The sequence below is a fragment of the Passer domesticus genome, chromosome 7 (assembly GCF_036417665.1).
Source record: "Passer domesticus isolate bPasDom1 chromosome 7, bPasDom1.hap1, whole genome shotgun sequence".
NCBI classification, from domain to species: domain Eukaryota; kingdom Metazoa; phylum Chordata; class Aves; order Passeriformes; family Passeridae; genus Passer; species Passer domesticus.
The window spans coordinates 19,197,326-19,220,473 of record NC_087480.1 but is presented as its reverse complement, the minus strand read 5'-3'; the positions used below and the strand labels follow the sequence as shown (position 1 = coordinate 19,220,473).

Here is a 23,148-nt window from a genome sequence, read left to right as displayed (position 1 = left end):
CAGCCGCTCTCCGCCCGCCCCGAGCGGCCGTTCCCCGGCAGCGCACCCACCCCACGCTTGGGTCCGGGAGAAGCTGGCGAGTTGGAACATGAGGTGACGTGGGGTGACGAAGGACCACGATGCCCCTTTCCCGGTGGGGACCCTCGCCCGGCTCTCTGCTTTCCGGGGGTGGCGTGGGCGCTCAGGAGGCTGGCGCTGCCCGCGGCATCACTCCCTAAAGCATTGGCGCGGGCAGCCCGCGTGGCTCCGGAGACGGGGCAGGAAATAGGAAAAAGGGGATGAAAGGTCCCAGGATGGGGGGGGAAAGCCAGGAAAGACCTGGCTTCACTGCTGGGAACGTCTGGTGCTGTCTCGCCCGAAGCCAAGCCAGGTGTGGGTGAAACGCACGAAGCCTGGTGGCTATGGATGTTGGGCACGTTGCGAGTCTCGGCAGATGCCTGGGGATCGGGGATATGCAAGGGAAAAAGGGATTTCTAGGAGGAGGAGTAGTGACTTCCTGGCACTGTTGCATCTCAAGGTGAACATTTCTGCCACCACTGAACCGCACTGGGGGGCTAGTGAAGAGTGATTGGGGCACATGGTGCTGTCCTGGTGGAGCTGGGGTATGGGACAACACCTCGGAGAGGTGGGGACCACTGGGCCGGGACCCTTGGAATGAGATTCGGGAAGGTGACAAGGTGCTGCGAGGCTGGACTGCTATCACTGCAGGTCAGTGAGCTCCGAGGACCAGCCCGAGTAGCCCTCCCCCCTCAGAGAGATGAGGAACTGGGAGCTGGTGGGGAAGGGCTGGGCAAGGGTCCAAGGAAGCAGAGCTGGCGAGGGGAGGAGCAGGCAGGCTGGGGAAGCCCGCCATGGGCAGGCAGGATGCAGGGACGGCAGGTGGGTCTGTACAACGGGGTTGCGAAAGGGCTGGTGGAAGGAACTGCAGGAAGCAGTGATCAGAGGATTGCAGCATGTCTGAAGGGCACGGGATTGATAAGAGGTAAACCGGGTCAAAATCTGGCTGGGCAAAGCCACTAGGGCACTTAAACATCAGAGGTCCTGGTGGCAGCACAGTGCCCGCTGGGGTTGTTAACGGGGTAGCTGCTGCCACTGAAGGAGTGGCAGGAGCGTCCAACAAACATTCCTGTTCTCTGCTTCGCATGAAGAAGGAAGATGCACGCCATGAGAATGAAGCAGTTCCAGGCCATTATTAACCTGGGGCATCACGAGACTCCCAGATCCACCACAGATCCACAGCTGGGAGAGCGGCCACGGTGAACTCGGGCAGGACTTCCCATGCCAGGCCCCATCGGACCTGGGGACCAGCAGGATCCAGCTCTGTGGAGGTGGCACCAGCCTGGGGTCCAAGTGTGGGCAGGGGAAACTGTCAGCCTGGGATGGTGCTGAAAACAGGTGAATTCCTAAAGGACGGATGACCCACAAGCTGCTCCAGGAGTGTCCTCTCCTATGCACTGGTGGATGCTGAGGGCTGTTTTTAAGGTGCTTCCTCAGCCCTTCTTGTGGGCAATGAAGGAAGGAAGGGAATTGAGTCTTACCCATCTGCCCTGTGGCATTGTTGCGAGGACGCACGGAAACAGGAGGGCGCTGAGATGTCTTCCATCTTTTCGGTTTCAGAACGGCCCCCGCGAGCTGCACTCGGCTGCACCCAGGGCGGAGCTGCGCCCCACGCCGCGCTCCGTGGGCGGGTGCCCGCGGGCCCGCGGGAGGCTGCTGCCATCCCGTGGGCACAGGGGGAAGGACGAGCTCAGGGCTGGCACCCCTTCCTCGGCCCCAGCTCCCCCAGTGGCTCTGCCCCGGGCCCACAACGTCCTGCCCGGCCCTGACGGCACTGGAGGTGGCTCCGGGTGCAGGTCGTTGACTCCTCCAGGCTCCTTGTGCTCTCTGGCTGTCGCCCCCATCCCCTCCAGCTGCAACACAGCTGCCCACAGGGCTTGGGGCTGCCACCCAGCCATCAGCTCCTTGCTCCTCATCGGCAGCCAGCACGCATCATGGGCTACCATCTTCTCATGTGCAAGCCACGATGAGCTCTCTAAAGCCCCAGATCCGAGAGCCACATCCTGGTTCAAGGTGATCAGCTGGTGGCGGCAGCTGGAAAGTAGGTTTCCTATGTTTAGCTCTGGCCTTTTTGGGTCCTGCTGTTCATGGGACTGGGACAGTGCTAGTTTCTGCACACCCGCTTCCCTCAAGGGCACCCACGTGCTCCACACTCAGACATGTCATTGCAGCCCTAAGCCACAACTGGCACATGGTAGCATGCTGAAGGCAGTGAGGACTCAGAGCTGAGGCTCTGGGGCAGGGCAGGGACAGCTTTGGCCCAGAAGCCTATTGCACGCAAAGTGGCAAAGGGGCTTTATGTTAATCCCTCGGCTCTGAAAGGGATTCCCTACGCCTGGCTGAAATGCAGGATGTTCTGCTCCCAGCTCAGGGCAGGGACTCTGGTCCTGCCTCGACTTCTCCTGCAGCCCCCTGGACAAGAGGGGGTAGTGAATTGGGAAGGAGAGAACAGGGGGAATGTGTGGGGCTGTGGGGGCCTGGGTTCAGCCAGCCCTGTGCCAGCCATGTCCCCAGCCATGTGCCATCTGTCTGTCTGGTGCCTGTCCAGGTCCCCCAGCCAGAGCCCCTCTCCCCAGTGCTCACTTTGGGAAGGCCCTCCTTGTGGAGTCTGGGAGAGAAGATGCAGCAGCCTGTCCTGTTCTCAGGTGGTATCCAGATCATCTCTCCTCAAAGACCCCGCTGCAGCTGCTTCAGAGCCAGGTAGGGCTCTGGGTGCAACCTGCCTGTCCTGCCTTCCCTGTTCCTTCCCCATTGGTGCAGTGGTGAGAGCTGGCTCATGCCACTGGGCCGTCTGCTCCAGGGGAGCCCACCAGTGCCAGGCCCCCTGCCAGGCGACCCCCCCGCGCCTCCACGGGTGCTAAGAATAACCAGCGTCGTCAGCAGCCGTGGTATTTGCAGGCACCGCCAGTGCCACCCCCATGCCAGCCTGCTGGGCACAGGATCCATCTGCTCCCTGACGTAAGTCAGCAGCCATGGGGGGAGATGGGTGGGCAGTCTTGGGGCCACGTGCAGCTGTGAGGAGTGGTCCTGTCTCCCTGCCCCCCGACCTCAACAGGAGCCAGGATGCTGTGGTAGGACATGGAGGCATTGCTGCCCAGCGCCCAGTATGGGAGCATGTGGAGCTGCCTGCCTTTCTTTTGTCCTGCTTTTCCCAGTGTTCCACAAACAAACACCCTGTTCCCAGCTCTGCAGCACCTCTCGGATATCGGGGTAGCCCCCATGGCTGGTGACAGTAGCTCTGCCTTCCTGCCTGCAGAGGGATGGGGAACTAGCAGGCTCAGTCACCCGGAATCTCCATTAAGGGAGATGAGCCATCCCAGAGGTGGTACAGAGCAGTGTGTGGGGCAGCTCCCCTGAGCACCAGAGCAGCTATTTCCCTGTGCATGGGGCCACAAGGACCAACGCAGCTCCCTGAGCTTCCTGTGTGGTGGAGTCAGAGATCTGCAGCTGGCAGAGGAGTGGGCTGGGGATGCCTCCAGCTGTTGCCACTCTATTATTGGGGTGTCCCACCTGGACTGTTCCCCTGGAATGCAGAGCTGTATTCCACAGGAATGCAGAGCTTCTCCTCTGGGACCCATATGAGCTGCATTTGCCCCTGTGCCCAGGCTCTGAAGAGAGGATTCTGCAGGGACACTGTGCTCCTACCAAGGGCAAACTTAGTGCAGAGCCTTCTTCCCAGGCAGTGATGGTGAGTCATGCAGAACCAGGCTGGGATGTTTTCTTCTCTCTGTGTGACACTCCAGTAAATCATATAGAATGTCCTAGCACTGGGCCAAGGCGACCTGTGGCATGTGGGGCTCCTTGCTCTCCTTTCAGCATGGGGACTCACACAGCCCCAGGAGTGGCCCTGGGCACAATGGTATTGTCAAGGGGCATTTCCTACTGAGACAGAGGGTAGTGAGCTATTCCAATGCAAGGCTTTTCAGCTCATGGGGGGGGGGGGGGGGGGGGTTAAAACCAAGCTGGCATTGATGAAATGTCACGGGATTGGTGAAAGCCTGGGGTTGTCTGGCAACAAAGAGGTTAAACTTCCTGTTCATCCACATGGCAAGCACTAATTGTCGTGGAGAAACCATCTTCAAGCTCTGTGAGGAGCACAGCAAAGGGTCATAGGAGCTGCAGGGATGCACTGGGGAAATATTGAAATCATTATGGCACCCAGCAGTGTGGGTGCTGCTGGCCAGTCTGGCAGAGCATGAGGGCGGGCAGGCAGGGCTTAGCTCTGTGCCACTTCGCCTGTTTGGAAATCGGGGTTTGGAGTGAGCAATCTCTGCCCATGGTCTGAGACTGGGGGCACTCCCTTGCAAAGGACAGGTGAGGTTTGGGGGAGAGGTTCAATACGGATGGAGCCACACTGGTCGTTTGGGCATTTTCAGATTTAACTTTTTTTTTTTTTTTTTAATGGTAAAATAGCCTATGCTTCCCTCTGGTGGGGAAGAATTGCTGTGCCAGTAGGATAAAGTCTATGGCTGCAATTAGACAAGTCATACCACAGTGAAAAACCTTTCCTGGGTACCCACTGCTCTGACAGTGGCTGTGGGCAATGAGCCACCTGCAATGCCACCCACAGGTAATGCCTCTGTCTCCTATGCTTGGAGCCTTGCACTTACCCACTTTCCTGCCTTTATTCCTAGCCTGTGATTCTCAACATGTTCCCAGGTGTCCAGGGATGTTGCTTCCCTCACTGGTCTTAGGAATAGCCGTGTTCCTGCTTGGCCCGGGTGAAATGAACCCAGCGGGTCCCGGAGCTGTTGGTTCTTCCACCACTGGAACAGAGGACACACGGCATGGGGGAAGCTTGGGGAGGAGGTGGGATGGCAGGATGTGGGACATGGAATGCTGGACTCTACAAGGATCATCCCAGGTCAGGCACAGATGGGGCAGCTGAGTTGTTGCAGAGGATACATGAGGTGGTGGGAGCCATCCCTCCTTCCTGCAGTGGACTCAAGAGGACAGAACCTCCCAGGCACGAGTGTGTGTGTGTATGTGTGTGTGCATGCTTCCCTTCCTCATCCTCACTTCCGTGGGGCTTCTCTGTGCTCCAGCTGGTGTTGGCAGTCATGGCAAGTACTGGGAATATCTTAATTTTGGTGGCATTTGAAAGAATGCAAATATTCAATGAGACATTACATCTTTGCCCTGAGACTTGTGAGCTGCCTCCCCACATCAATAAACTCCAGTTTTGAATATTTTGAATGAAGAAGTGGTTTTGGCTGTGAGTCCTTCTTTCCAGCCCTTTTGTGGAAGGGGAAGCAGGGTGTGTGAGTGCTACCTCATGGCTTGCCAACACACCCACCCTGCCAGCTCAGAGCAGCAGCAGTGGATTTAGCCTGAGGTGCTATTGCCTGGCACCTGCTGGTCCTGCAGGTAACCCCATTACTGGTGCCACCACAGACCTAGTGCTGATGTCCCACTCCTCTGGCAGGGCTGCCTGGCATGTTGCTGGAGATGCAACAGATACATCCCCCTCCAGGCTCATCTCTGGGGACTGAATGTCACACGACGGGAGCACAGTGGACTGCAGGTATGTTTGTTTGGAGTGGCCCAAGAGCACATTGGACTGTCCTGGCTCCTCCTGGCTGGGTACCAAGCAGGCCCTCAGACTCTGAGCCTTGTCTGGAGGGATTTTGGGGATGCTACCCCACTCAGACCCTTCCCTCAGCCCATTTCTTTTGTCCAAACCTCCTATACCTGTCCTCAAATTCTCATGGTGGGCACACAGCAGGTAGGCAGCCTTGGAGACCTTCTTGACCTGGAGATCTGTGGCAGCATCTCAAGGAGCAGTGCCTGATTTGGCCACCCTCGAAGACACAGGAGCTTCTCCTTCAGCCCCCATCTGCCCTGTGCTCACAGCATGCTGGCACCAGGGATCGGGGTTTGCTCAAGGCTCAGCGTAAAAGAATCCCCCCCACCCCTCGCCTGGGGTCAATGAGTGCCTCCATCCTTCAGTTTCTCCTGTGAAGGTGGAAGAGCCTCAGTGTCAAAAGTTGCTGGAGGAGGTGTGATGCAGCAGCTGGGCTTCCAAAACCATCTAATTTGGGATATTAAAAAATAATCATCCCTGCAAAGCAATTAATTTCCCTGGAAAGCCCCTGCAGTTTTGGGATCATTTCTTCCTATACTTGTTAATTTATGGGAGACATTATAAGTGTTAATTTACAGGAGAGATTATAACTTATCACAAAGCAAAAGCAGAGAAGATATGGTTACAATTTCCAATTCTGCCTTTAATTAACACTGGTGGTGCACTGCCCAGCTGTAGCAGTACCAGGAGCTGCCACACAGTAAATCCTGCCTGAAACACTCACTCGAGTGACCACAGAAATGTGGGCTTTATTAATGTGAATAAAGTTGCTTTATGACAATTTAACAATTTAATCGTGTTCAATGCTTATCCAGTGGATGCCCAAGTGAGTGGACAAAGTCTTGCCCTTGCCAAGTTTTCCATGGTCAGGGATGAAGACGGAGGCTGGCCAAGCTGTGGAGATGAGGTAAGCCTGTTCTGGATGCAGGAATCAAACAGACCTGTGGCTCCAGCTCCTGTCTGAATGTGTCTAGGTGACGGGGGTCTGTGGGGACAGTCCTGCTCACAGCCTGGCCAGGGAAAAGTAAACCTGTCTCCCCCAGATCCTTACATGCTGAGCTGGCTGGCATGGGGCAGTGCCATGGCAGAATGGGGCCTGGCTGCACTGGGGTAGCTGGGGGCTCCCAGGGTGGACAGTCCTTTGAGGTTACATAGAGAAGGAGCTGTACTAATTAATGATATCTCTGTGCTGCTTTTTGGGGAGGGGATGAGTGGGGCTGCCTGTCCCATCGGTGCTGGGGCAGTCTCCCACCTTGGAGTTGCCTACAGTCTTCCTGGGACCAGGAACTGGCTGCCATCTTCCTGGCTATGACACCAGAACGCACACCTTGGAAGATGGGTAGGTAGCAGGAGCTAGAACATGGCACACTGAGCTCTCTTCTGAGGGGTGCGTCCCAAACCCTCCATGCAGACGCAGAGTTGTTGTGGAACCAGCTGTGCTCCAGTGACACCCACATGGCTGACCTGTGCTGTCCCCCACCCAGATCCTTCTGGGAGAGGACATCCTGCTCAGTACGTGCCTCTGCACCTCGCTTGTCCCCAGCTGCAGGTGGTGAGATGAGCTGGGACCTAAAATAGCCAGCAGGTGTGACAGGCACAGGGAAGTCCCCGTCCCTGCTCATAGCACAGCCAGCACACGCAGGGCGGAAATAAACACGCCTGTGTGCAGACACCGACACGCGTGTGTGAGCAGCGGCACACAGACACGGACACGCGCGTGGGTTCCCCGTGCTGGGGCAGCTGCAGCCGAGTTTCCATGCCTGCGGAGCAGCCGCTGGATGGCAGCAAGGCCCCGGCAGAAGGAGCGGGGCTGGGGGTGCCGGGCGCCGGGCGTGCGGAGCGGGGCTGGGGGCGCCGGGCGTGCGGAGCGGGGCTGGGGGTGCCGGGCGCCGGGCGTGCGGAGCGGGGCTGGGGGCGCCGGGCGTGCGGAGCGGGGCTGGGGGTGCCGGGCGTGCGGAGCGGGGCTGGGGGCGCCGGGCGTGCGGAGCGGGGCTGGGGGTGCCGGGCACCGGGCGTGCGGAGCGGGGCCTTGCGGAGCACGAAGGGACCAGAGGAGGGGCGGGCAGGCCCACCGCACCGGGAGTGTCCTGGTGCCAGGGTGTCCTTTATGGAGCCTGGTGAGATCTGAAGGTGAAGGATGGCTGTTGGGCAGCGGTGAACCGGCAGGGCCAGGGAGCTGCGGCAGGGCAGAGGCAAGGGGCAGCCTGGAGGCAGGATCAGATGGGCATGGCACAGGTCCTGCTGAACAGCCCGGCAGTGCTGGACACTTCCCCAGGGGCAGGGGCACAGCACCCACCTGTCCAAAGGCCAGGTGTACAAGGTGCCGCAGTGTAAGGGATGGAATCATAGAATCATAATTTTTGTTGGTAAAGACATCTGAGGTCACGGAGTCCAACAATTAGCCCAGCACTGCCCTGGTGCTATTTGGCCCACAAAGCCTCTTGAGCCTTTGATCCTAATTATTGTAGACGTCATGAAAGCACTCTGGCTGCCATCCCTCTGGTAGCCGCTTGTGCAAACACCAGGGGGAAGAACAGCCCTAAGGAATTAAAATTTTCCGGCAGATTCTGTAGCAAACGGCTTTCTGTAGCAAACTAGCTGATTCTACAGATGGCCTTTGCACGGGAAGATGCCTTTGCGCAGGCATGAGCACGACACCCCAGTCTGATCCAGGTGTTTCACACCTCTCTGGCACTTCTGGACTTGGCAAGAGAAAATCAGGTCCCAGGCTGTTGGCTTCAGGAGCCCAGGAGAACATGGAGCTCTTCTGGAAATGCTTCCAGCGAATGAAGGATGCTCCTGGTTCAGCTGCAGAGGGCTCTTTGCATGAGAGAATGAAGGCTCTTTGCATCCATTGAAGTGTCCCAGAAACGGTTCTGGGGTGATGAGGTGCTCTCACAACTGAGAAAGGTTGGGAAAAGCACTCAGGGCAGCTGTAGCTGAGGACAGCAATGACAAGAAGGATCCAGGCCAGCATGGCAAGTTTGGTCCTGCTGGCAGCAGAGTCCCTTGTCCCCACACTTTTGAAAACAGGAAGACAGTCCCAGGGAGATGGTGGGGAGGAAACCAGCGAGGGAGGAGCTCTGTGAGCCACTGGATCTTTGCAAAGGGCTTCTTGTTCCCACCTGGATTTCTGGTCTTGCTTGGACTCTGTGAGCTGCTGTAGCTCTCTTTCTCAGGCAATGTCACTAAGCCTCAGAGAGGAATTAATGGGCTCATGAGTCTGAGTGGCTTAGGGAGAATGTCACTTCTAACACTTCCCCATGGGAACCAGGTACAGGAGTGGCTGCAGGAAGGTGATGGGTGGAAGAGCTGGCGGAGTCCAACCTGGTTGCAGCTGTGTGGGATTCACAAACACCCCCAAAGTGCTGATGAGGTAACTGGGGCACTGTTGGGATTGGCACATTGTTAGCAGTATGGGAATTAGAAATTCCAGGGCAAAGTAAACCAGGTAGCACAGGCTGTGCTGTGATGGGCTACTATTCAACCAGCTGGGAATTGCTCATCAGAAGGCTGGGGCAGAGCAAATGAATAAACAGCGTAAATAACTTTGGAATGAGGTAAAAGTGTGTTATAAGTTTAATATAATTAAGGTAAATTAGTCATTACATGATGGTGAGACATGGACATGTAACAATGCCCTTTAGGCATGTCTTATTTGTGTGGCCTTTATGAGTAAGGGCTGCTGGGATCCCTCTGTGGTGTAGGTGGGTGCACGAAGAGGGGAGCACCTGCACCCCACGTGACTGGACTTGTGTTCCTGAACACAGCCTCTCTCACTCTCCAACATCCAGGCTGGGTTTCCTCAGGGACAGGAATAGTCTCAGCACAAAGAGAGAAGACAAGGCAGGATGCTTTCCTGTCAAAGACTCATTATTCAAATTCAAGCTCCTCTTCAAAAACCAGAATGACAAGAAACAGCATGGCTCAAGCACCAGTGATCTCATGGGAGAAATGTTACAGGTGGGATCTTAAGCATCTAGTTTCTGTAACAGAGGAAAGCCTTGGGTTGGTTGTGCCCTGATGGATTCCCCAGGATGACTTCAAAGGAGCCTCTCTCCCCAGCCCCCAGCTCATCACCAGGCTGTTCCATCTGAGCAGGCAAACCCCAGGAGACAGAGTAGAACTCCTTAGAAGTTGGGGTCTTGGGAGGCCTTGGAGGGGTGCTTTTGGTGTCAATAGCATGTGCTAAACCTCATGCTCAGCCCTTTCCATTTGGCATGCTGTGTAACAGCCTCCCTTGCTGCTGTGCTGCCAGGCTGGCCTGAGTAGCACAAGGGTGCCTGGCCAAGGTAGTGCCCCCCAAGGTGAGGGGGCACAAATGACCTTCCTTACCCCAGAGAACTTCTTTCCTTGAGCACTGCTTTGGGAGATGTGTGAGCTGGTGGTGGTCAGCATGAGCAGGGAAAGACAGCCCTGGTCCCAGTTCCTCTCCCTGGAAGGATGTCCTGCCTGCTCCCTGTTTGCTTCCTGGGGCAGAAATAGCCCTGCTTGTCTGCTGCAGCCTGGCTTGTGCTAGACATCTTGCAAGGCCTCAATTTAAACAATGAGGGACCTCAGATCACAACCTGACACCAAATAAAGGACAAACCTCAGCTGAGCTGGGCTGTAGGTTCATTGGCAGTGTCCTGCCCTTGGAAGGCTGCTTGGGAGTAGGCACTCCAGGGAGAGCATGGAATGGGGTGGCTCACAGGTGGATAATTGTCTCCATGGGAGGATGGAGTTCCCACACTCAGACTGGTACTAGGGCTGTGGCTATGCCAGAGCTGTGTCTGGACTCAGCACTGCTGTTACCCACAGGAACCTTGTTCCCAGGTCTCTGCTCCTTTATTTCAAAGCTGCTGGGTTTTAAGCCCTTGCAATTTCCCAGAGAAGGAAATCCCTTGGCACCCTGATCTTTAGCACCCCTTTGAGTACTTTGTGGTGTTCCTGGGAAGAGGGATACCTGGGGAGGAGGTCACCTGGCTGGGAAATGAAGATGATTGTTTTGCACTGTGCTCCTGTGGGCTCACATAAACCCATTCTAAATTCCCTGAGGGTCCAGAGACAGGAGTGAGGAAGAAGTGCAGAATTCAGCCCAACCATCAGAAATGGCTCTTGCTTGGATATGCTGCCAAGCATCCTCAGGGCTCATCAGGGGTGTGAATAACCTGCTTTTTCTTCTCCACTACTTCCTTTCCATTAGCATAAATTTTCAGCAGTGTGCTGGCACCATGAGCTTTGGCTGCTGCTCTAAGGGACACTCCAGTGTCCATGTGAAGTCCTGCTAAGGCTGACCTGGAGGGGATTTACTGGCAGAGCATAAGGACATGGACCTGAGGTGACAGCAGACATCTTGCTGAGTGAGGGCTGCCTTTGGTCAAGGTTTGTTCAACACAGATTGTTTTGCCCATTAATTGCTGATGCATAACCAAGGCACACTCAGCATCAGGTATATCCCATACAAGGGACCTCAGGTGATGCTGATGGACCTGACACATTGAGCAGAGTCAGCCTGGTCCCTCTTGCCCCTGGTGATGTTAGTGCATGCTCTGGGTATGCCTTCCCAGTCTAGGACTCCTCCTGGCTCTCCCACATCTTCTGGTGCTGAGGAAGGTGTCAAGGGCCACGCTGAAGCATCGGGGCAGACTCCAAATCACCTCTGCCTCAGAGCAGTCCCTCACTATTGTCAGAGTGCCACTCCAGTGTCACTCCTGCAGAGCTGCGTGCCCCAGCTGTGTCCAGCTCTGGGGGCACATGCCCCTCAGGGACAGGCTTAGGAGGAAGGAGCTGATGATGCCAGGAGAGAGACACCAGCTCGTGCTGCCAGTTGGATGCCTCAGCACAGCCAGGACATGGCACCAGGTCCCAGCACTGCACCCTCACCCCATCCTGAGGCACTGCTCCAGCCATTCTTTACAGTGTAACTTTCCGGCTTTTAATTAAATGCCCATGAAACACTCATTTGAGATGCTTAATTTAAAGTGAGAGCTAATTAATTTTATGGGCCTTGGCCACCTCTGTTTCATTTCTGAGTTAATGCCTGGGCTGTACTGGTGGAGGTGCAGAGAGCAAGGCAGTCTCTGGCTCCTGGGACAGTCTAGACAGCCCTAGCTGTGAGTGTGGCTGGAAGCCCTGTCAGAGGCTGGTGGTCCTGTGTGGGGGTGGTGGCCCTGTGCAGGACTGCTACCTCACTTACCCTCCTTGCCAGGCTGGCTCTTACTCCAGCTCAGCTGAGCAGGAGGAAAATAGGGCTGAGTTAGGCCTCTGTCCCAGCTGGTCCCACAGGGCTGGACTCACATCCAAGCACCACATCCCAGGGACACAGAGCCTGTCCCTATTTCCAGGGACTGGCTCAGCATGACATTGCCTCATGCATCATTTGTCAACCTTTCAATAACCTTTTCTCCCACTTTAGAGTGGATTTGCTTTCTCATAGCTGGCCTCCCCAAGATCCACTTGGCAATGACTCCCATGGCCATGGGAGCTTGGAGGAGCTTCTCCAGCAGCATCTGCTCAGCTTGGGGATGCTCAGAGCACTCTGCCCAGCCCTCCAGTCCCAGGGTGTCCCTGATTATGATCTCATTGGGAAAAACATAGAGGGGCAGCCAGCCTCCACCTGCTCTGTACACCTGTGAGCCAAATGACCACCAAGGGACAGCAGTGGCACTTGGCAGAGCCCCTTGAGGCTGGCTGCAGGGAGGCTGGGAGCCAGAGAATGAGACCTGGAGGGCAAAGCTCCAACCAGGAGCAGCCCAGGGCTGAATGAGGAAGGGAGGGAATTCCCTGCTAGAGCTGACACCAGGCCTGAGGCATGAGAGGAGAAGGTAGTGGGGAGGGGGTGTCTGTCTCTGCCATGCTTCAGACCCACTGGGAAGGGGCTATGGGTGGCTCTGGTGAAGGTGTCCAGGTGCTGAGGTCCAGCTGGGTCCCTTGGCATGGTGACCCCATCCCTGAAGAGCTGCATGTGCCACTGCCTGCACCACAGGGAACACAGATGGGTTGTTTTTGAGGGCCTGGCAGACCTGCAGTCTCCTGCTTTATGGCTGACTGTAAAGGGCCTGCTATAAACTGTGATTGAAAACATGAATCATCTCACTAATTAAACAGAGTTATTTCCATGCCAGGAAATCTGTCTCTTTTGTCAGGATCTTTGTTTTCAAATGGGAATAAATCTCAGGCAAAGCTAAAGATTGGTTCCTGAACTCTTTATCACCAAGTAGCAGTGATTTATCCTGTGATTTGCCATGGCACCAGAGAAAAAATAGAATTAATAATAAATATTCATTTTTAAGCCACATATGTTAGTTTGAAAGACAAGTGTCTACTAGGGAAGGCAGGAAGATCCTTCGGAATGGAGAATGTAAAACCCCTCTCTCTGATTTATTATAATTTTGAAATTTAGGGGCTCTTAGGTAAATATATGAGGATAGGGATAATAGTTCTTTACTAGTATGTATATAACAAGGCAAACAAAATTACAATAACTGTGACATTAACAACAAATAGAACTGGGGACCGAGTAAAAGCCTTCTTGGCTGCCAGCACTTTCCCCTTTGGTGTAGTTACTGTCACAGCCAGCAGGAATGAGCAAAAGAATCTCGGGGTGGTGGATGAGATGTATTAGAAGTTCCACAGTGGTAGCTGGAACTCCAGGACAGTGCCAGCTACAGCATGGAGAAAACTAGAGCAAAAGCAAAGAAACAGCTGAGGCAGGGCAGCGGCGGCACAGCTCCAAGCAGGGCAGGGAGGGGTGAGGTTCAGGATTGCCAGGGGACACGAGGTTCGGGATTGCCAGGCACTTGAAGTTCAGGATTCCTGGGCACACGAGGTTCGGGATTCCCGGGGCACATGAGATTTGGGATTCCCAGAGCACACGAGATTTGGGATTCCCGGGGCACACAAGGTTTGGGATTGCTGGGGCACACGAGGTTCGGGATTCCCAGGGCACATGAGGTTCAGGATTCCTGCACGAGGTTCAGGATTGCCAGGGTACACGACGTTCGGGATTGCCGGGCACACGAGGTTCAGGATTCCCAGGGCACACAAGCAGATGGTGATCAGTCCCTCAGGGCTGAGCTCCAGCAGTGCCAGTGGATTCTCCCCACAGTAAGTGACAGCCTGGCCATCCACCTCTGACGCCAAAGAGAGAGAGCAGCTGCCCCAGCTGTTGTCTTTTTACCTGCCCCTCATTCTTATGCTATCTTTGTCCCTCAGAGAGAAACTTTCAGAGAAAAAAAATGTATAGTCAGATGCTCTATTCTTCTTGTGACTTCAGACATAGTCTTTTGTCTTTTTAAAGTACCCATAAATATCCATAAGTACCCAGTAGTTAGTTTCTTAGCAACTTATGGGAAAAAAAATCTATAAGTAAAAGAAAAAAAAATTAAGAAACCCAACACCAAACTAAGCCTGGAAGTGTCTAAACACCCACCAGAGCAGCATTACCATTCCACCAGCTGAGTTTGGTTTGGCTCTAAGAGCATCTTGCCAAGGCCAGCCTGGTCTGGTGGGGAAGATGAGGGCACTTTGGGCACTGCATTGTCTGGCAGGCTCGGTCAGTGGGAGATGTGTGCTCCTCCCACATCAGCTGGTGAGGATGACAAGGAGGGCCACAAATGGACCTATTTGTGCTTCAGAGCTTGTAGCCAAAGCATCAATTGATGTGATACCCCACTCTGCATTGCACTGGTTCCTGCTGAGACCAGTTTGGGCAAGGGTGGCTTGATGCTCATAACCCCTCTGAATCAACAGACTCTGGGCATGGCCTGATTCAAGGTGGGAAGGAGATTCTCTGGATAGCATAGGCTTCAGGAGGGGTATGCAGGTGCCCGAAGCCCACATACTGATCAGGTCTTTGTTCAGTGTGGCTGTGAGCCCTCTCTCCTCCTGTCCAAGCAAGCTCAGACTCATGCTGTCCTCATCAGGGGTGGTGTACCCATGCTCCTTGCAAAGAGCCTCGGCATTTATGCATGACAGTAAATCCCTGCAAATGCTACTTGCAAATTTCTTTCCAGTGTTGGAAGAGCTGGAGGACCACATCAGGATGTTAATGTTGCAATGGTGACATCATTATGGCTGCAGCACTGTGCAGGTACAGTTGCCTATGGTGGGCTCTTCCTGGTGGGGTCCTGTGGTGGGACCTGAGCTTCTGCCAGCCCCCAGTCCTAAGGTTGTGCCTGGTCCTGCCAGCTCCCGGAAGCGGCCTCATCCCTGATTCCTGTGCCATTTGCTTATAGTGCCTTATTAGTATTTACAGAAGGTTTCCAGGGAGTTATCTCACGTCCACCAATTTGTGACTCAGCAATGACAGAGCCTGCATAAACACTGGAACGAGGCACCAGCAAACAATGACAAATAGTGCAAGGTGTTCGCCAAGGAAGATCCTCTGACCTGTGTTAGCAGCATCTGCACAAGTCAAGAGAGAACGTGGAGCAACTTAGAGCAGTGGGTGCTGCAGCTGAAGCCAGATGTTCATGTTACTACAATGAAGAGGAAGGAACCCCAGCCCTGAAGCTCCTGCTCCTTAGCCTCCACTCTCTGAGTGGATTTATTTGCATTCATGCCTTTGTGGCAGCTCAGCCGAGCAGCCCACAGCAGCATGCTTGTAGTCATGCAGAATGGACTCAGCAATGCAGCAGGAAGGACCATTATGGTGGGGTGTGACTCTGTATCTTAGGCTGGAAATGCAAGATGTGTCTGGGATGTGTATTCTATTGCCACCTGTTTTAGACATGGGGCAGTTATCCTCTGTTAATTAGGCCATCTGTTAAAACCAAGTGGGGCAGTTTTCTTTATCTCTTCCACAACCAATCCTCCCTGCAGGAGATCTTTGCTGTTTATGGCCAGTGAGTGTCCCTGCATGACTGATAAAATTACATCATCCCACTAGGAGAAGCTCTGCCCAGGGGGGAGGAGCCAAGCATTCCTACCTAGATATAATCTGAGATTTGGAATGCTACAGGCAGCCTTTTCGCACTGCATTCCCAGAGGACCAGCTTTCTTCTCACACTGCATTCCCAGAGGAAGATCAGGCCCACCTACACCAGCACTGAAATTTTCAGAGGAAAACTCCACCCTTCTCCAGGATCCCTGCTCCACCAGAACCACAGCTGGCACTGCAGGAGGGCTGCAGCCACCATTTAATGGGACTGCTGCCAACAGCTTGTCCCACAGGGTATCAGGTCTTATTCTGATTCTGTCAGTGTTGTTTTATAGTACTGCATTTTTATTTTAATTTTTTATTTAAACTTATTTCTTTTAAACTATTTATTTATTTTATTTATATTTTCTTTTATTTTTTCCCTAATAAAGAACTGTTATTCCTACTCACATATCTTTGCCTATGAGCCCCTTAATTTCAAAATTATAATAATTTGGAGAGAGGGTGTTTGCATTTTCTGTTTAAGGGAGGCTCCTGCCTTCCTTAGCAGACACCTGTCTTCTCAAACCAAGACACTCTGGGATGCCAGAAGGAGCTGCTTACAGCTGGGGCTGTAGCACAGCTGTTGTGGAACAATCCTCACATTGGCTTGTCCACTGTAAATGTGGCCCCAAGGCCCTCATCTGGTTTACAGAAGGTACCAAGTAGGGATGTCACTGCCTCAGGATGGTGGGGTTCACCAGGATTCTGGTGGTGCATCCTTGTGCACTGCTGTGCCTGTGTCCATCGCTGCTTGAAGGCTGTGAAGTGACCAAAGCCCTCTCAGCTCTGTAGAAGGCTTGGGGCTCCATGAAGGACCTGCAGGGAGGACTGGGGGGCATGCTGTGTCCCCAGCTACCTGTTTCTTCTGCAGCAAGCCAGGTTGGGATCTCTTCTTCACAGCCCTAAATTCCAGCACCACCCCAGCTGTTTTCTGCTGCCTTCAGAGCACTGGGAGGAAAGGGTGGGGGCTTGTCACTGTCAAAATGCTGTTAATAGGCTGCTCAGGCTTCCTTCTACAGTCTACTCAGACTTCGCCTGAGCCACTCCAGTCCTGACTGAGTTTGCAGGGAAAGCCTGGAACTACCACTCAAGCCCACTTTGAGACCTGGGGTACATATCCATTCCCATTCCAGAAGGGAAGTGGGGAGCACTCCTCTCTTGTCACTGCCCTGGGTGTGATGGGCACCTTGAGACTCACACTGGGGTCTTATTCACCAGACAGCATGGGAGTCAGGGAAGGGTTTGCATCCACATCCACACCCATATCTACTCATACGTGAGTGATTTGTGCTGTGACACACCATGGCCAGTGCCAGGGACAAGAATGTGCCACTGGGCAGAGGGACAAGCGTGTCTTGCTGCAGAGTGTGGCTGACCTGGGGCTCTGCAAACCAGTTTTGCCATTCCAGATGCTGGGTTTGCTATGAGTGTCTTTATCCAGCAGCAGCAAGCACCGATGAGATAATTAGAGCTAAAACACGGAGTGCAGCAGGAGAGCACTGCCCTGTGCTGCCAGGAGCTGTGATGTGTTTGGAGTTGCTCTTCCCACAGAACTAGGTCTCCTGTATATGTGCTGATATGAAACCTGCTCCCTGGGTGATTTTGAGTGACAGGAAGAAAACATCTTTATTACCTTGAAAAACCACTAGCACACATCACTTCTGCCACAAGGCAGATGGGCACTGCCAAGAGTGAGAACCAGCTCAAGAGCAGGCAGTGGTTGGGGGGAACTGGAGAGAGAGCTGGCAGTGCCCTGGGGCAGCAGAGCTGTCACCGTCAGTGCAGAGAGCTGGGGGGCTCTGAGTTGTGCTTGGGCTCCCCAGAAAGCCCTTTCAACCCCTTTCAGCTGAATTACCTCCAATCTTCAGTCCACAAACAATTTGTATCGCTGCCAGATGTTTTCTCCTGCTTTAAACAAGGGATTTTCAAGGAGATGATTTTCAAAACCCATCTGTATAGTGAAGAGCAGTAGATGAGAATATCACTGACAGTACAAAAGGCCTGGGGAAGGGTGTGAATGCTGCTGGAAAAGCTTTTTAGGTGAGTAGATGCTCAGGATTGCTTTGCCAGTGTTTTCAAGGCATCTATCATTTATCCACAGTATGCTCTAGGTCACCTGTGATGGCCCTGAGGGGCTCAATTCTTGCCCCCAAAACACACAGAGGGATTTACTAGAGAAAATTTTAACAAACATTTCTGATGGTTTTAACTATTTCTTGCTGTCTGGGAGACCCAGCACAGTCAGCACATCAGTGTGTCCTGGCAGAGCAGTCAGGCAATACGACCCACATTTTTTGTTGGCTACTACTAATAAAACAGCTCCAGAAACTGTTCAAAGGGTCACAGTCATCAGGGGGTCACTTGTGTTGTTCTAATGTAGGTCTCGGGTGAAAAGGAATGTTTGGGACCCTGGGGATGATGACACCCTAGTGTGCTGGTGAGGACTGTGAGGGCTGTGGGGCCCTGTGGGTCCAGGGATAAGTACAAGGATGATGCTGTGTGTGGCCAGCGATGATGCTGTGCATGTCTGGGGATGATGCTGTGCATGACCAGGGGGGATGCTGTGTGGGGTGCAGGGGGGATGTGGCTGCAGAACCAGTTAGGCTGGGCTCTCTGGTCTCAAGGTGCTGGCAGAACAGGCTGACCAAGTGTTTTGGGGACCTCCGCAGCCCTGTGCTCACTTCCCACCCCCCTTCCTCAGGACCCCATCCCATCTCTGTTCTATTTCTGTCAGTCTCTGGCTGTTTCAAGCTCTTTTCCAGGGTGGGCTGTCAGGCTGGCTGTGGTATGAAGCAGAAGCTCCTGACACACCACAAGCACATGGTGAATAGCGAGAGTCTGCAGGAGCAGTGGGAGATGTGATGGAATGCTGCAGAAGCAGCTTTGAGATGGCAGTGAATGGGAGCCCCAGGAGTGAGGAGTGGGCTCTATGCAGGAGCTCCAGTGGCTCCATTCCCTCAGCACCCTGGAGCAGGAGCAAGCTGCTGGGATACTGAGAGTCTGGGCTGGGGCTTGTGCAGGAACTACAGCATCTGTAAAACCCTGGCACTGTCCTTTCTGTTGGTGAGAGCCCTCACCCTTGCCCTTGCCTTCACCCTGCACCCACCTCACCCTGCACCTTGCCTTCACCCTCCACCTACCACCATAGAGAGTGGTGGTAGGTGGAGACAGCTTTGCCCTAAGACCAGCCATGCCTGGAGGCAAACTTCCTGCACCTACAGTACTGGGAATTTTGCTGCCAGTTTCTGTGCTTCCAGCAGGCACCATGGGCTCCCTGGAGCAAGAAGAGTAGCTAATGGTTCTTCTCATCTTCCTTCCTGCACAACAGCATGGATTGGGAAAAGTGGGTCAGTAAGGGGCTGAGATGGGCTGGTTCCTCTCTTCTGGGCTTTAGCCCTCAGCAGCTGGGAAGCCCAGCACCCTCTGGCAGCCAGAGCCTCCTGTGGCTCCTTGTGGGGTGAGGGAGATGGAAGAAGAACAGCAAGTTTCAGATTAATTGCAAGTTCAATGACTGTGTACATGAATATTTAATTATCTACATCTGTCATGAATATGCATGATATGCAGATGTGAATGGGAGCCAGCAGAGAGGTGGGTGTAGGCAGGAGAGCAGAAGAGGTCTGGAGTGGGAGGAAAAACTGACGCCAGTAGCACCAGCTCCCAGGGAACACACTTGTCCCTGCACTCTGGCACACAGGGACACCAAATGGAAGGAGCTGTGGGCCTGCAGGGGACAGTCTGGGGCAGGCAGCATGGCACCTGGGGTGGTGTTGGCACCAGGGGTGGTGGGTGCCTGCATTGATGAGACCTGCTGTTACACCCACATCTGCACTGTGCAGAGCAAGCCTATTCCTTTTGGCAGGGAGAAGCAAGGACACAGTGAGAACTTCCCTTATGTCTGAGAACATATTTCTCAGTACTCCTCAAGGACTCTCAAAGAGCTCCAGAGATGCCCCAGGTCACAAACAGCCAGCAGATGTTCTACAAGCCAGGCACCCCAACACCCCATCTCAAGGCACTGCTGCCAGATAAGAATAATCTCACAGGAAGGAATTCTTCCCTGTGAGGATGCCGAGGACCTGGCACAGCATGCCCAGAGCAGCTGTGGCTGCCCCTGGATCCCTGGAAGTGTCCAAGGGCAGGTTGGATGGGGCTGCAGTGAAACAGATGCAGAGCAAGGTATATCAGGGAAAGCCTTATAACCAGTTCTTGTGGGATTGTTACGGTGATTAGTGTTGCTGGGGCTAGGCTGACAGAGGCAGGTACTGGGGTGTCAGCACAGAGCTTTTTATTACTTGTAATTACAGCGTGAAATAGGTTTGGTTTGGGTTGGGTTTTTTTTCTAGCATTAGGAAAAGCTATTATGATATGGGGGCAAGACTGTTACTCTCCTTAATTTTCTCATAAAGAACACTGTTGGTGGTTGTTGGTGGCTCCTGGGGCAGAAGGGCCATGGTGGAACCACATTTGTCCACTGTCCCCTGCCTCCTCTAAGAGCACTCAGCACTTGGATATCCTGTGAGGTGGCTCTCTGCCAGCCAGGTCTATGCCATGGGTGGTGTTACTTCTCCTAAGTTTTCATAAGAACAGCTCAAGAGGAAAGAAATATACTGCCTCAAATTCTCTGGAAGGATTATTTTGGTTTAAAACAGAATTTCACATCAAAATACATGAAATATGTACTCTAGTTTCCTCCCAAAGAAGAAACAAATGTTTCACCCAGCCCAAGCTTTGGTATGAATGTGGTGGTGAAGAGCCAGTGTCTCCCCAGTTTCCAGCGGATGAGGATGTGCAGGGAGAAGCTGGCTCTGGAAAGGGCTCCCAGCCATTCCTAGAGGATGGGAGGGGGCTTGTCTGCTGACACTCCAACACTGTGCTGGTTTTCCCTCTCCAGCCCCTGTTTAAAAGGGATTAGCTTAGAACACGAAAAGCACTTGCTTTACATGGCTGTTTGATGTTCCCTCGGGCTGGCTCTATGCTCCCTCCGGAGCGCACAGAAGAGAGCACATGTGTGCTGCATTAGCTCCTCACTGGGGTCCTGCTGGGCAGTGTATTCTCTCTGTGATCCACTCCCAACCAACCAAGTGATGCGAGGGTTGCAGTGGAACTCAGGGCTCACTGGTGGCTGCTGCCGTGGCAGAGGGCCCCACTGGCCCCACCATGGTCACTCGTGCCATCCTCCAGCTCCTGTCCCTCCCAGTCACGCCAGGTAAGGCATCTGATGGATCATTGTCAAAGGGACTCTTGGATAGGTCTCCTTTTCCCTGCTTATTTTGCCAAAATGTAGTAGGCAGTACTGATGCTGAACACATTTCTTGGATTCTTTTAAGCATTTTGTTTCCCTGCACTGCACAGATTGCAGCAGTAATCTGTTCTGAAAAATCATTTAATATTTCTGAACCCACCTTTCCCTCAGATTTCTTCTCTGGAGTCCTTGTTCTTTGTGCTGTCCTGTCACATACACATAATTTCTGTAGAACAACAGTCTTTGAGAACGAAATAAATTACATCCTTTCAGTTTTTCAAATAACTGGACTTGCTCTGAGAGTTATGGGATTATATATCCTCCTTCAAGGTTTATATGCAAAATGATGTTGCTGAGGGATGGACACAAAGAGGAAAAGGCATTTGCCACAGAGTGAGTGCCTGGCTTGGGGCTGGCAGCAGCAGCTCACAGGGTGAGCCCCAAAGGGTTTAGAAAGAGCTAGCAAGCCCAGGGATAGGGCAAGGGCAGGACCACAGCTGCCAGCAGCTGCATCCATCAGCCCTGTGCAGTTACATGAGCCCTGACCATCAAAAAGTCTGGAATGCTGCAAAACTCCACTGCTGAAGGATTTGGGGCCACCTTCCCCCAGGGACGTGCCTGTGTGACCTTGTAAGGACCCAGTGCCAGGACACACTGGAAGTAGCACTTGCCTTTCTGCTTTTCCCAGTCAGCTTTAACCCAAATCCTCCACAGTCTGTTTGGGCTACAGCTGCACACCAGTGCTGCAGCATCAGGGCACAGGGAGGGGACAGGCAGGAGATTGAATGGAGGCTGTGACAATGCTCAGGGGGAAAACTCTGGCCTGAACCAAGTGCTTGGGCTTTGCTTCTGTGTTTGATCTTTCCCCCAGGGAAGCAGGGAGGAAGGGCAAGATTTTCTCTGGCTTTTGCAGCTTCTCTTCCTGCTTTTGCAGATCTAGGTTAATAAATAAATCATTGCAGCTTATTTTCTAGCCCAGATCCTCTGGTGCCCTGGTTTGCTGCACGTTTCCATCAGTGAGAGGCGGTAGGTGAAGGGCAGTGCACCCATGGGAGACCATATTCCCTGTGTGCCCAGGACAGCAGGGCCTTTGGGCCAGACCAGTGACTCAGGATGTGCTCAGGAAAGTGTGACATGGATTAATGGTACAGTGGCACTGAGTGGTGCCTGGAGCTGTGCTGTCCTCTACACCCCTGCCTTGGGAATGAGGGTGTCCATGGAACCCCTCCAGCATCTTGTGAACTTGCAGAACCTCTGGTGGTCAAGTGTGGCTAAGAGGATGAACACATGTACTTCCACCTCTGGAACATTAGGGAAGAGGAGGACATGTGCTCATCATCAATGCCTTGAAAGTGGGGGGTGCAGAACTAACTGCACTGGTGCTGCAAAGAGCCCACCTGCAGCACAGAACCACTGGCCCCGAGGCACTCAGAGAGCTCACCATGGAACCTGTCCCCCCTACTGGGGTGCAGGAGAACAGGGCTCCCACAGGATCCAGGGGCTCCTTTCCATGTGCCCAGAGCCAAGCTTCCAGCCCAGTGCTACTGGGGTACCAAAGACCAAATCCATGAGACCTTTCCCAGCTGGTAGAGGTAGCTTGTGAGCCAGAGGGGATCACACAGAGGGGACATATTGCAAGGGGACCCTCTCCTTGACTCAGTGCTGTCCAAGTGCTCTGTCCGTGAGCTGGAAGGAGAGAGGCATTTTCAGGGGGCATTTCAGGCTGCTGGAGTTTCAAACATCAATAGAAACATGGCAGGTGTACAGTGTGGTGGGGAGCCAGAGGGGAGCAGGACTGGCCAGTGGTGTGGGTGCAGCTGCACTCTGTGCAAGAGGATCCAGCTGCTCCTGCCTGTGCTCCGGAGCTAGGATGCCTTTGCCTGTCCTGCTCATGGCAAGATGCTGAGGGGCTGGAGAGGTTAAAAGCCAGTGACAGGAGGGTGGGCTTGTGTCATGGTCTGAAGGACTCAGGTCAGTCTGCGAAAGCACAGATGCGTGGGCAGGATTGATGTGCTGGGCTCAGCTGACCATCTGCATCACTGCTTCCAGGCTGCTGCCGTCGGCATTTTCCCACCGCCTGCTCCCGCGCTCTCACGCTCACCTCCCAGTTCTGTCTCCTCACTGAAGCTCCATGGGGCCCCCTTGGCTGGAGGAGCACAAACCCTTGCACAGGGACAGCAAGACTCCCTAGAAACCCATCCTATAGAACACAGGAGCCATGCGTGGGGCAGAACTGGTCCCTGCTCCCAGAAAACCTGCCTGGGAGGAAGGAACAAGCAGCCCACATGACCTTAGGAGAAGGGTTCTGCTGGGTTTGCAAAGGCGCTGACACATGAAAAGTGCATTTCTGGCCCCCAG

The 23,148-nt window shown here is 53.8% G+C and overlaps 1 protein-coding gene across 1 annotated transcript; it reads left to right on the top strand.

Annotated features, from left to right (window-relative positions):
- Positions 1-55: 55 nt before the first annotated feature.
- LOC135304684 (uncharacterized) lies at positions 56-3,976 on the top strand. The gene is made up of 5 exons (XM_064427361.1): positions 56-982; positions 1,149-2,098; positions 2,606-2,757; positions 2,858-3,015; positions 3,607-3,976. Exons 2-5 carry the CDS (start codon positions 1,450-1,452, stop codon positions 3,941-3,943), a joined length of 1,296 nt encoding a protein of 431 aa, XP_064283431.1. The 5' UTR covers positions 56-982; positions 1,149-1,449; the 3' UTR covers positions 3,944-3,976.
- The last annotated feature ends 19,172 nt before the right edge of the window (positions 3,977-23,148 follow it).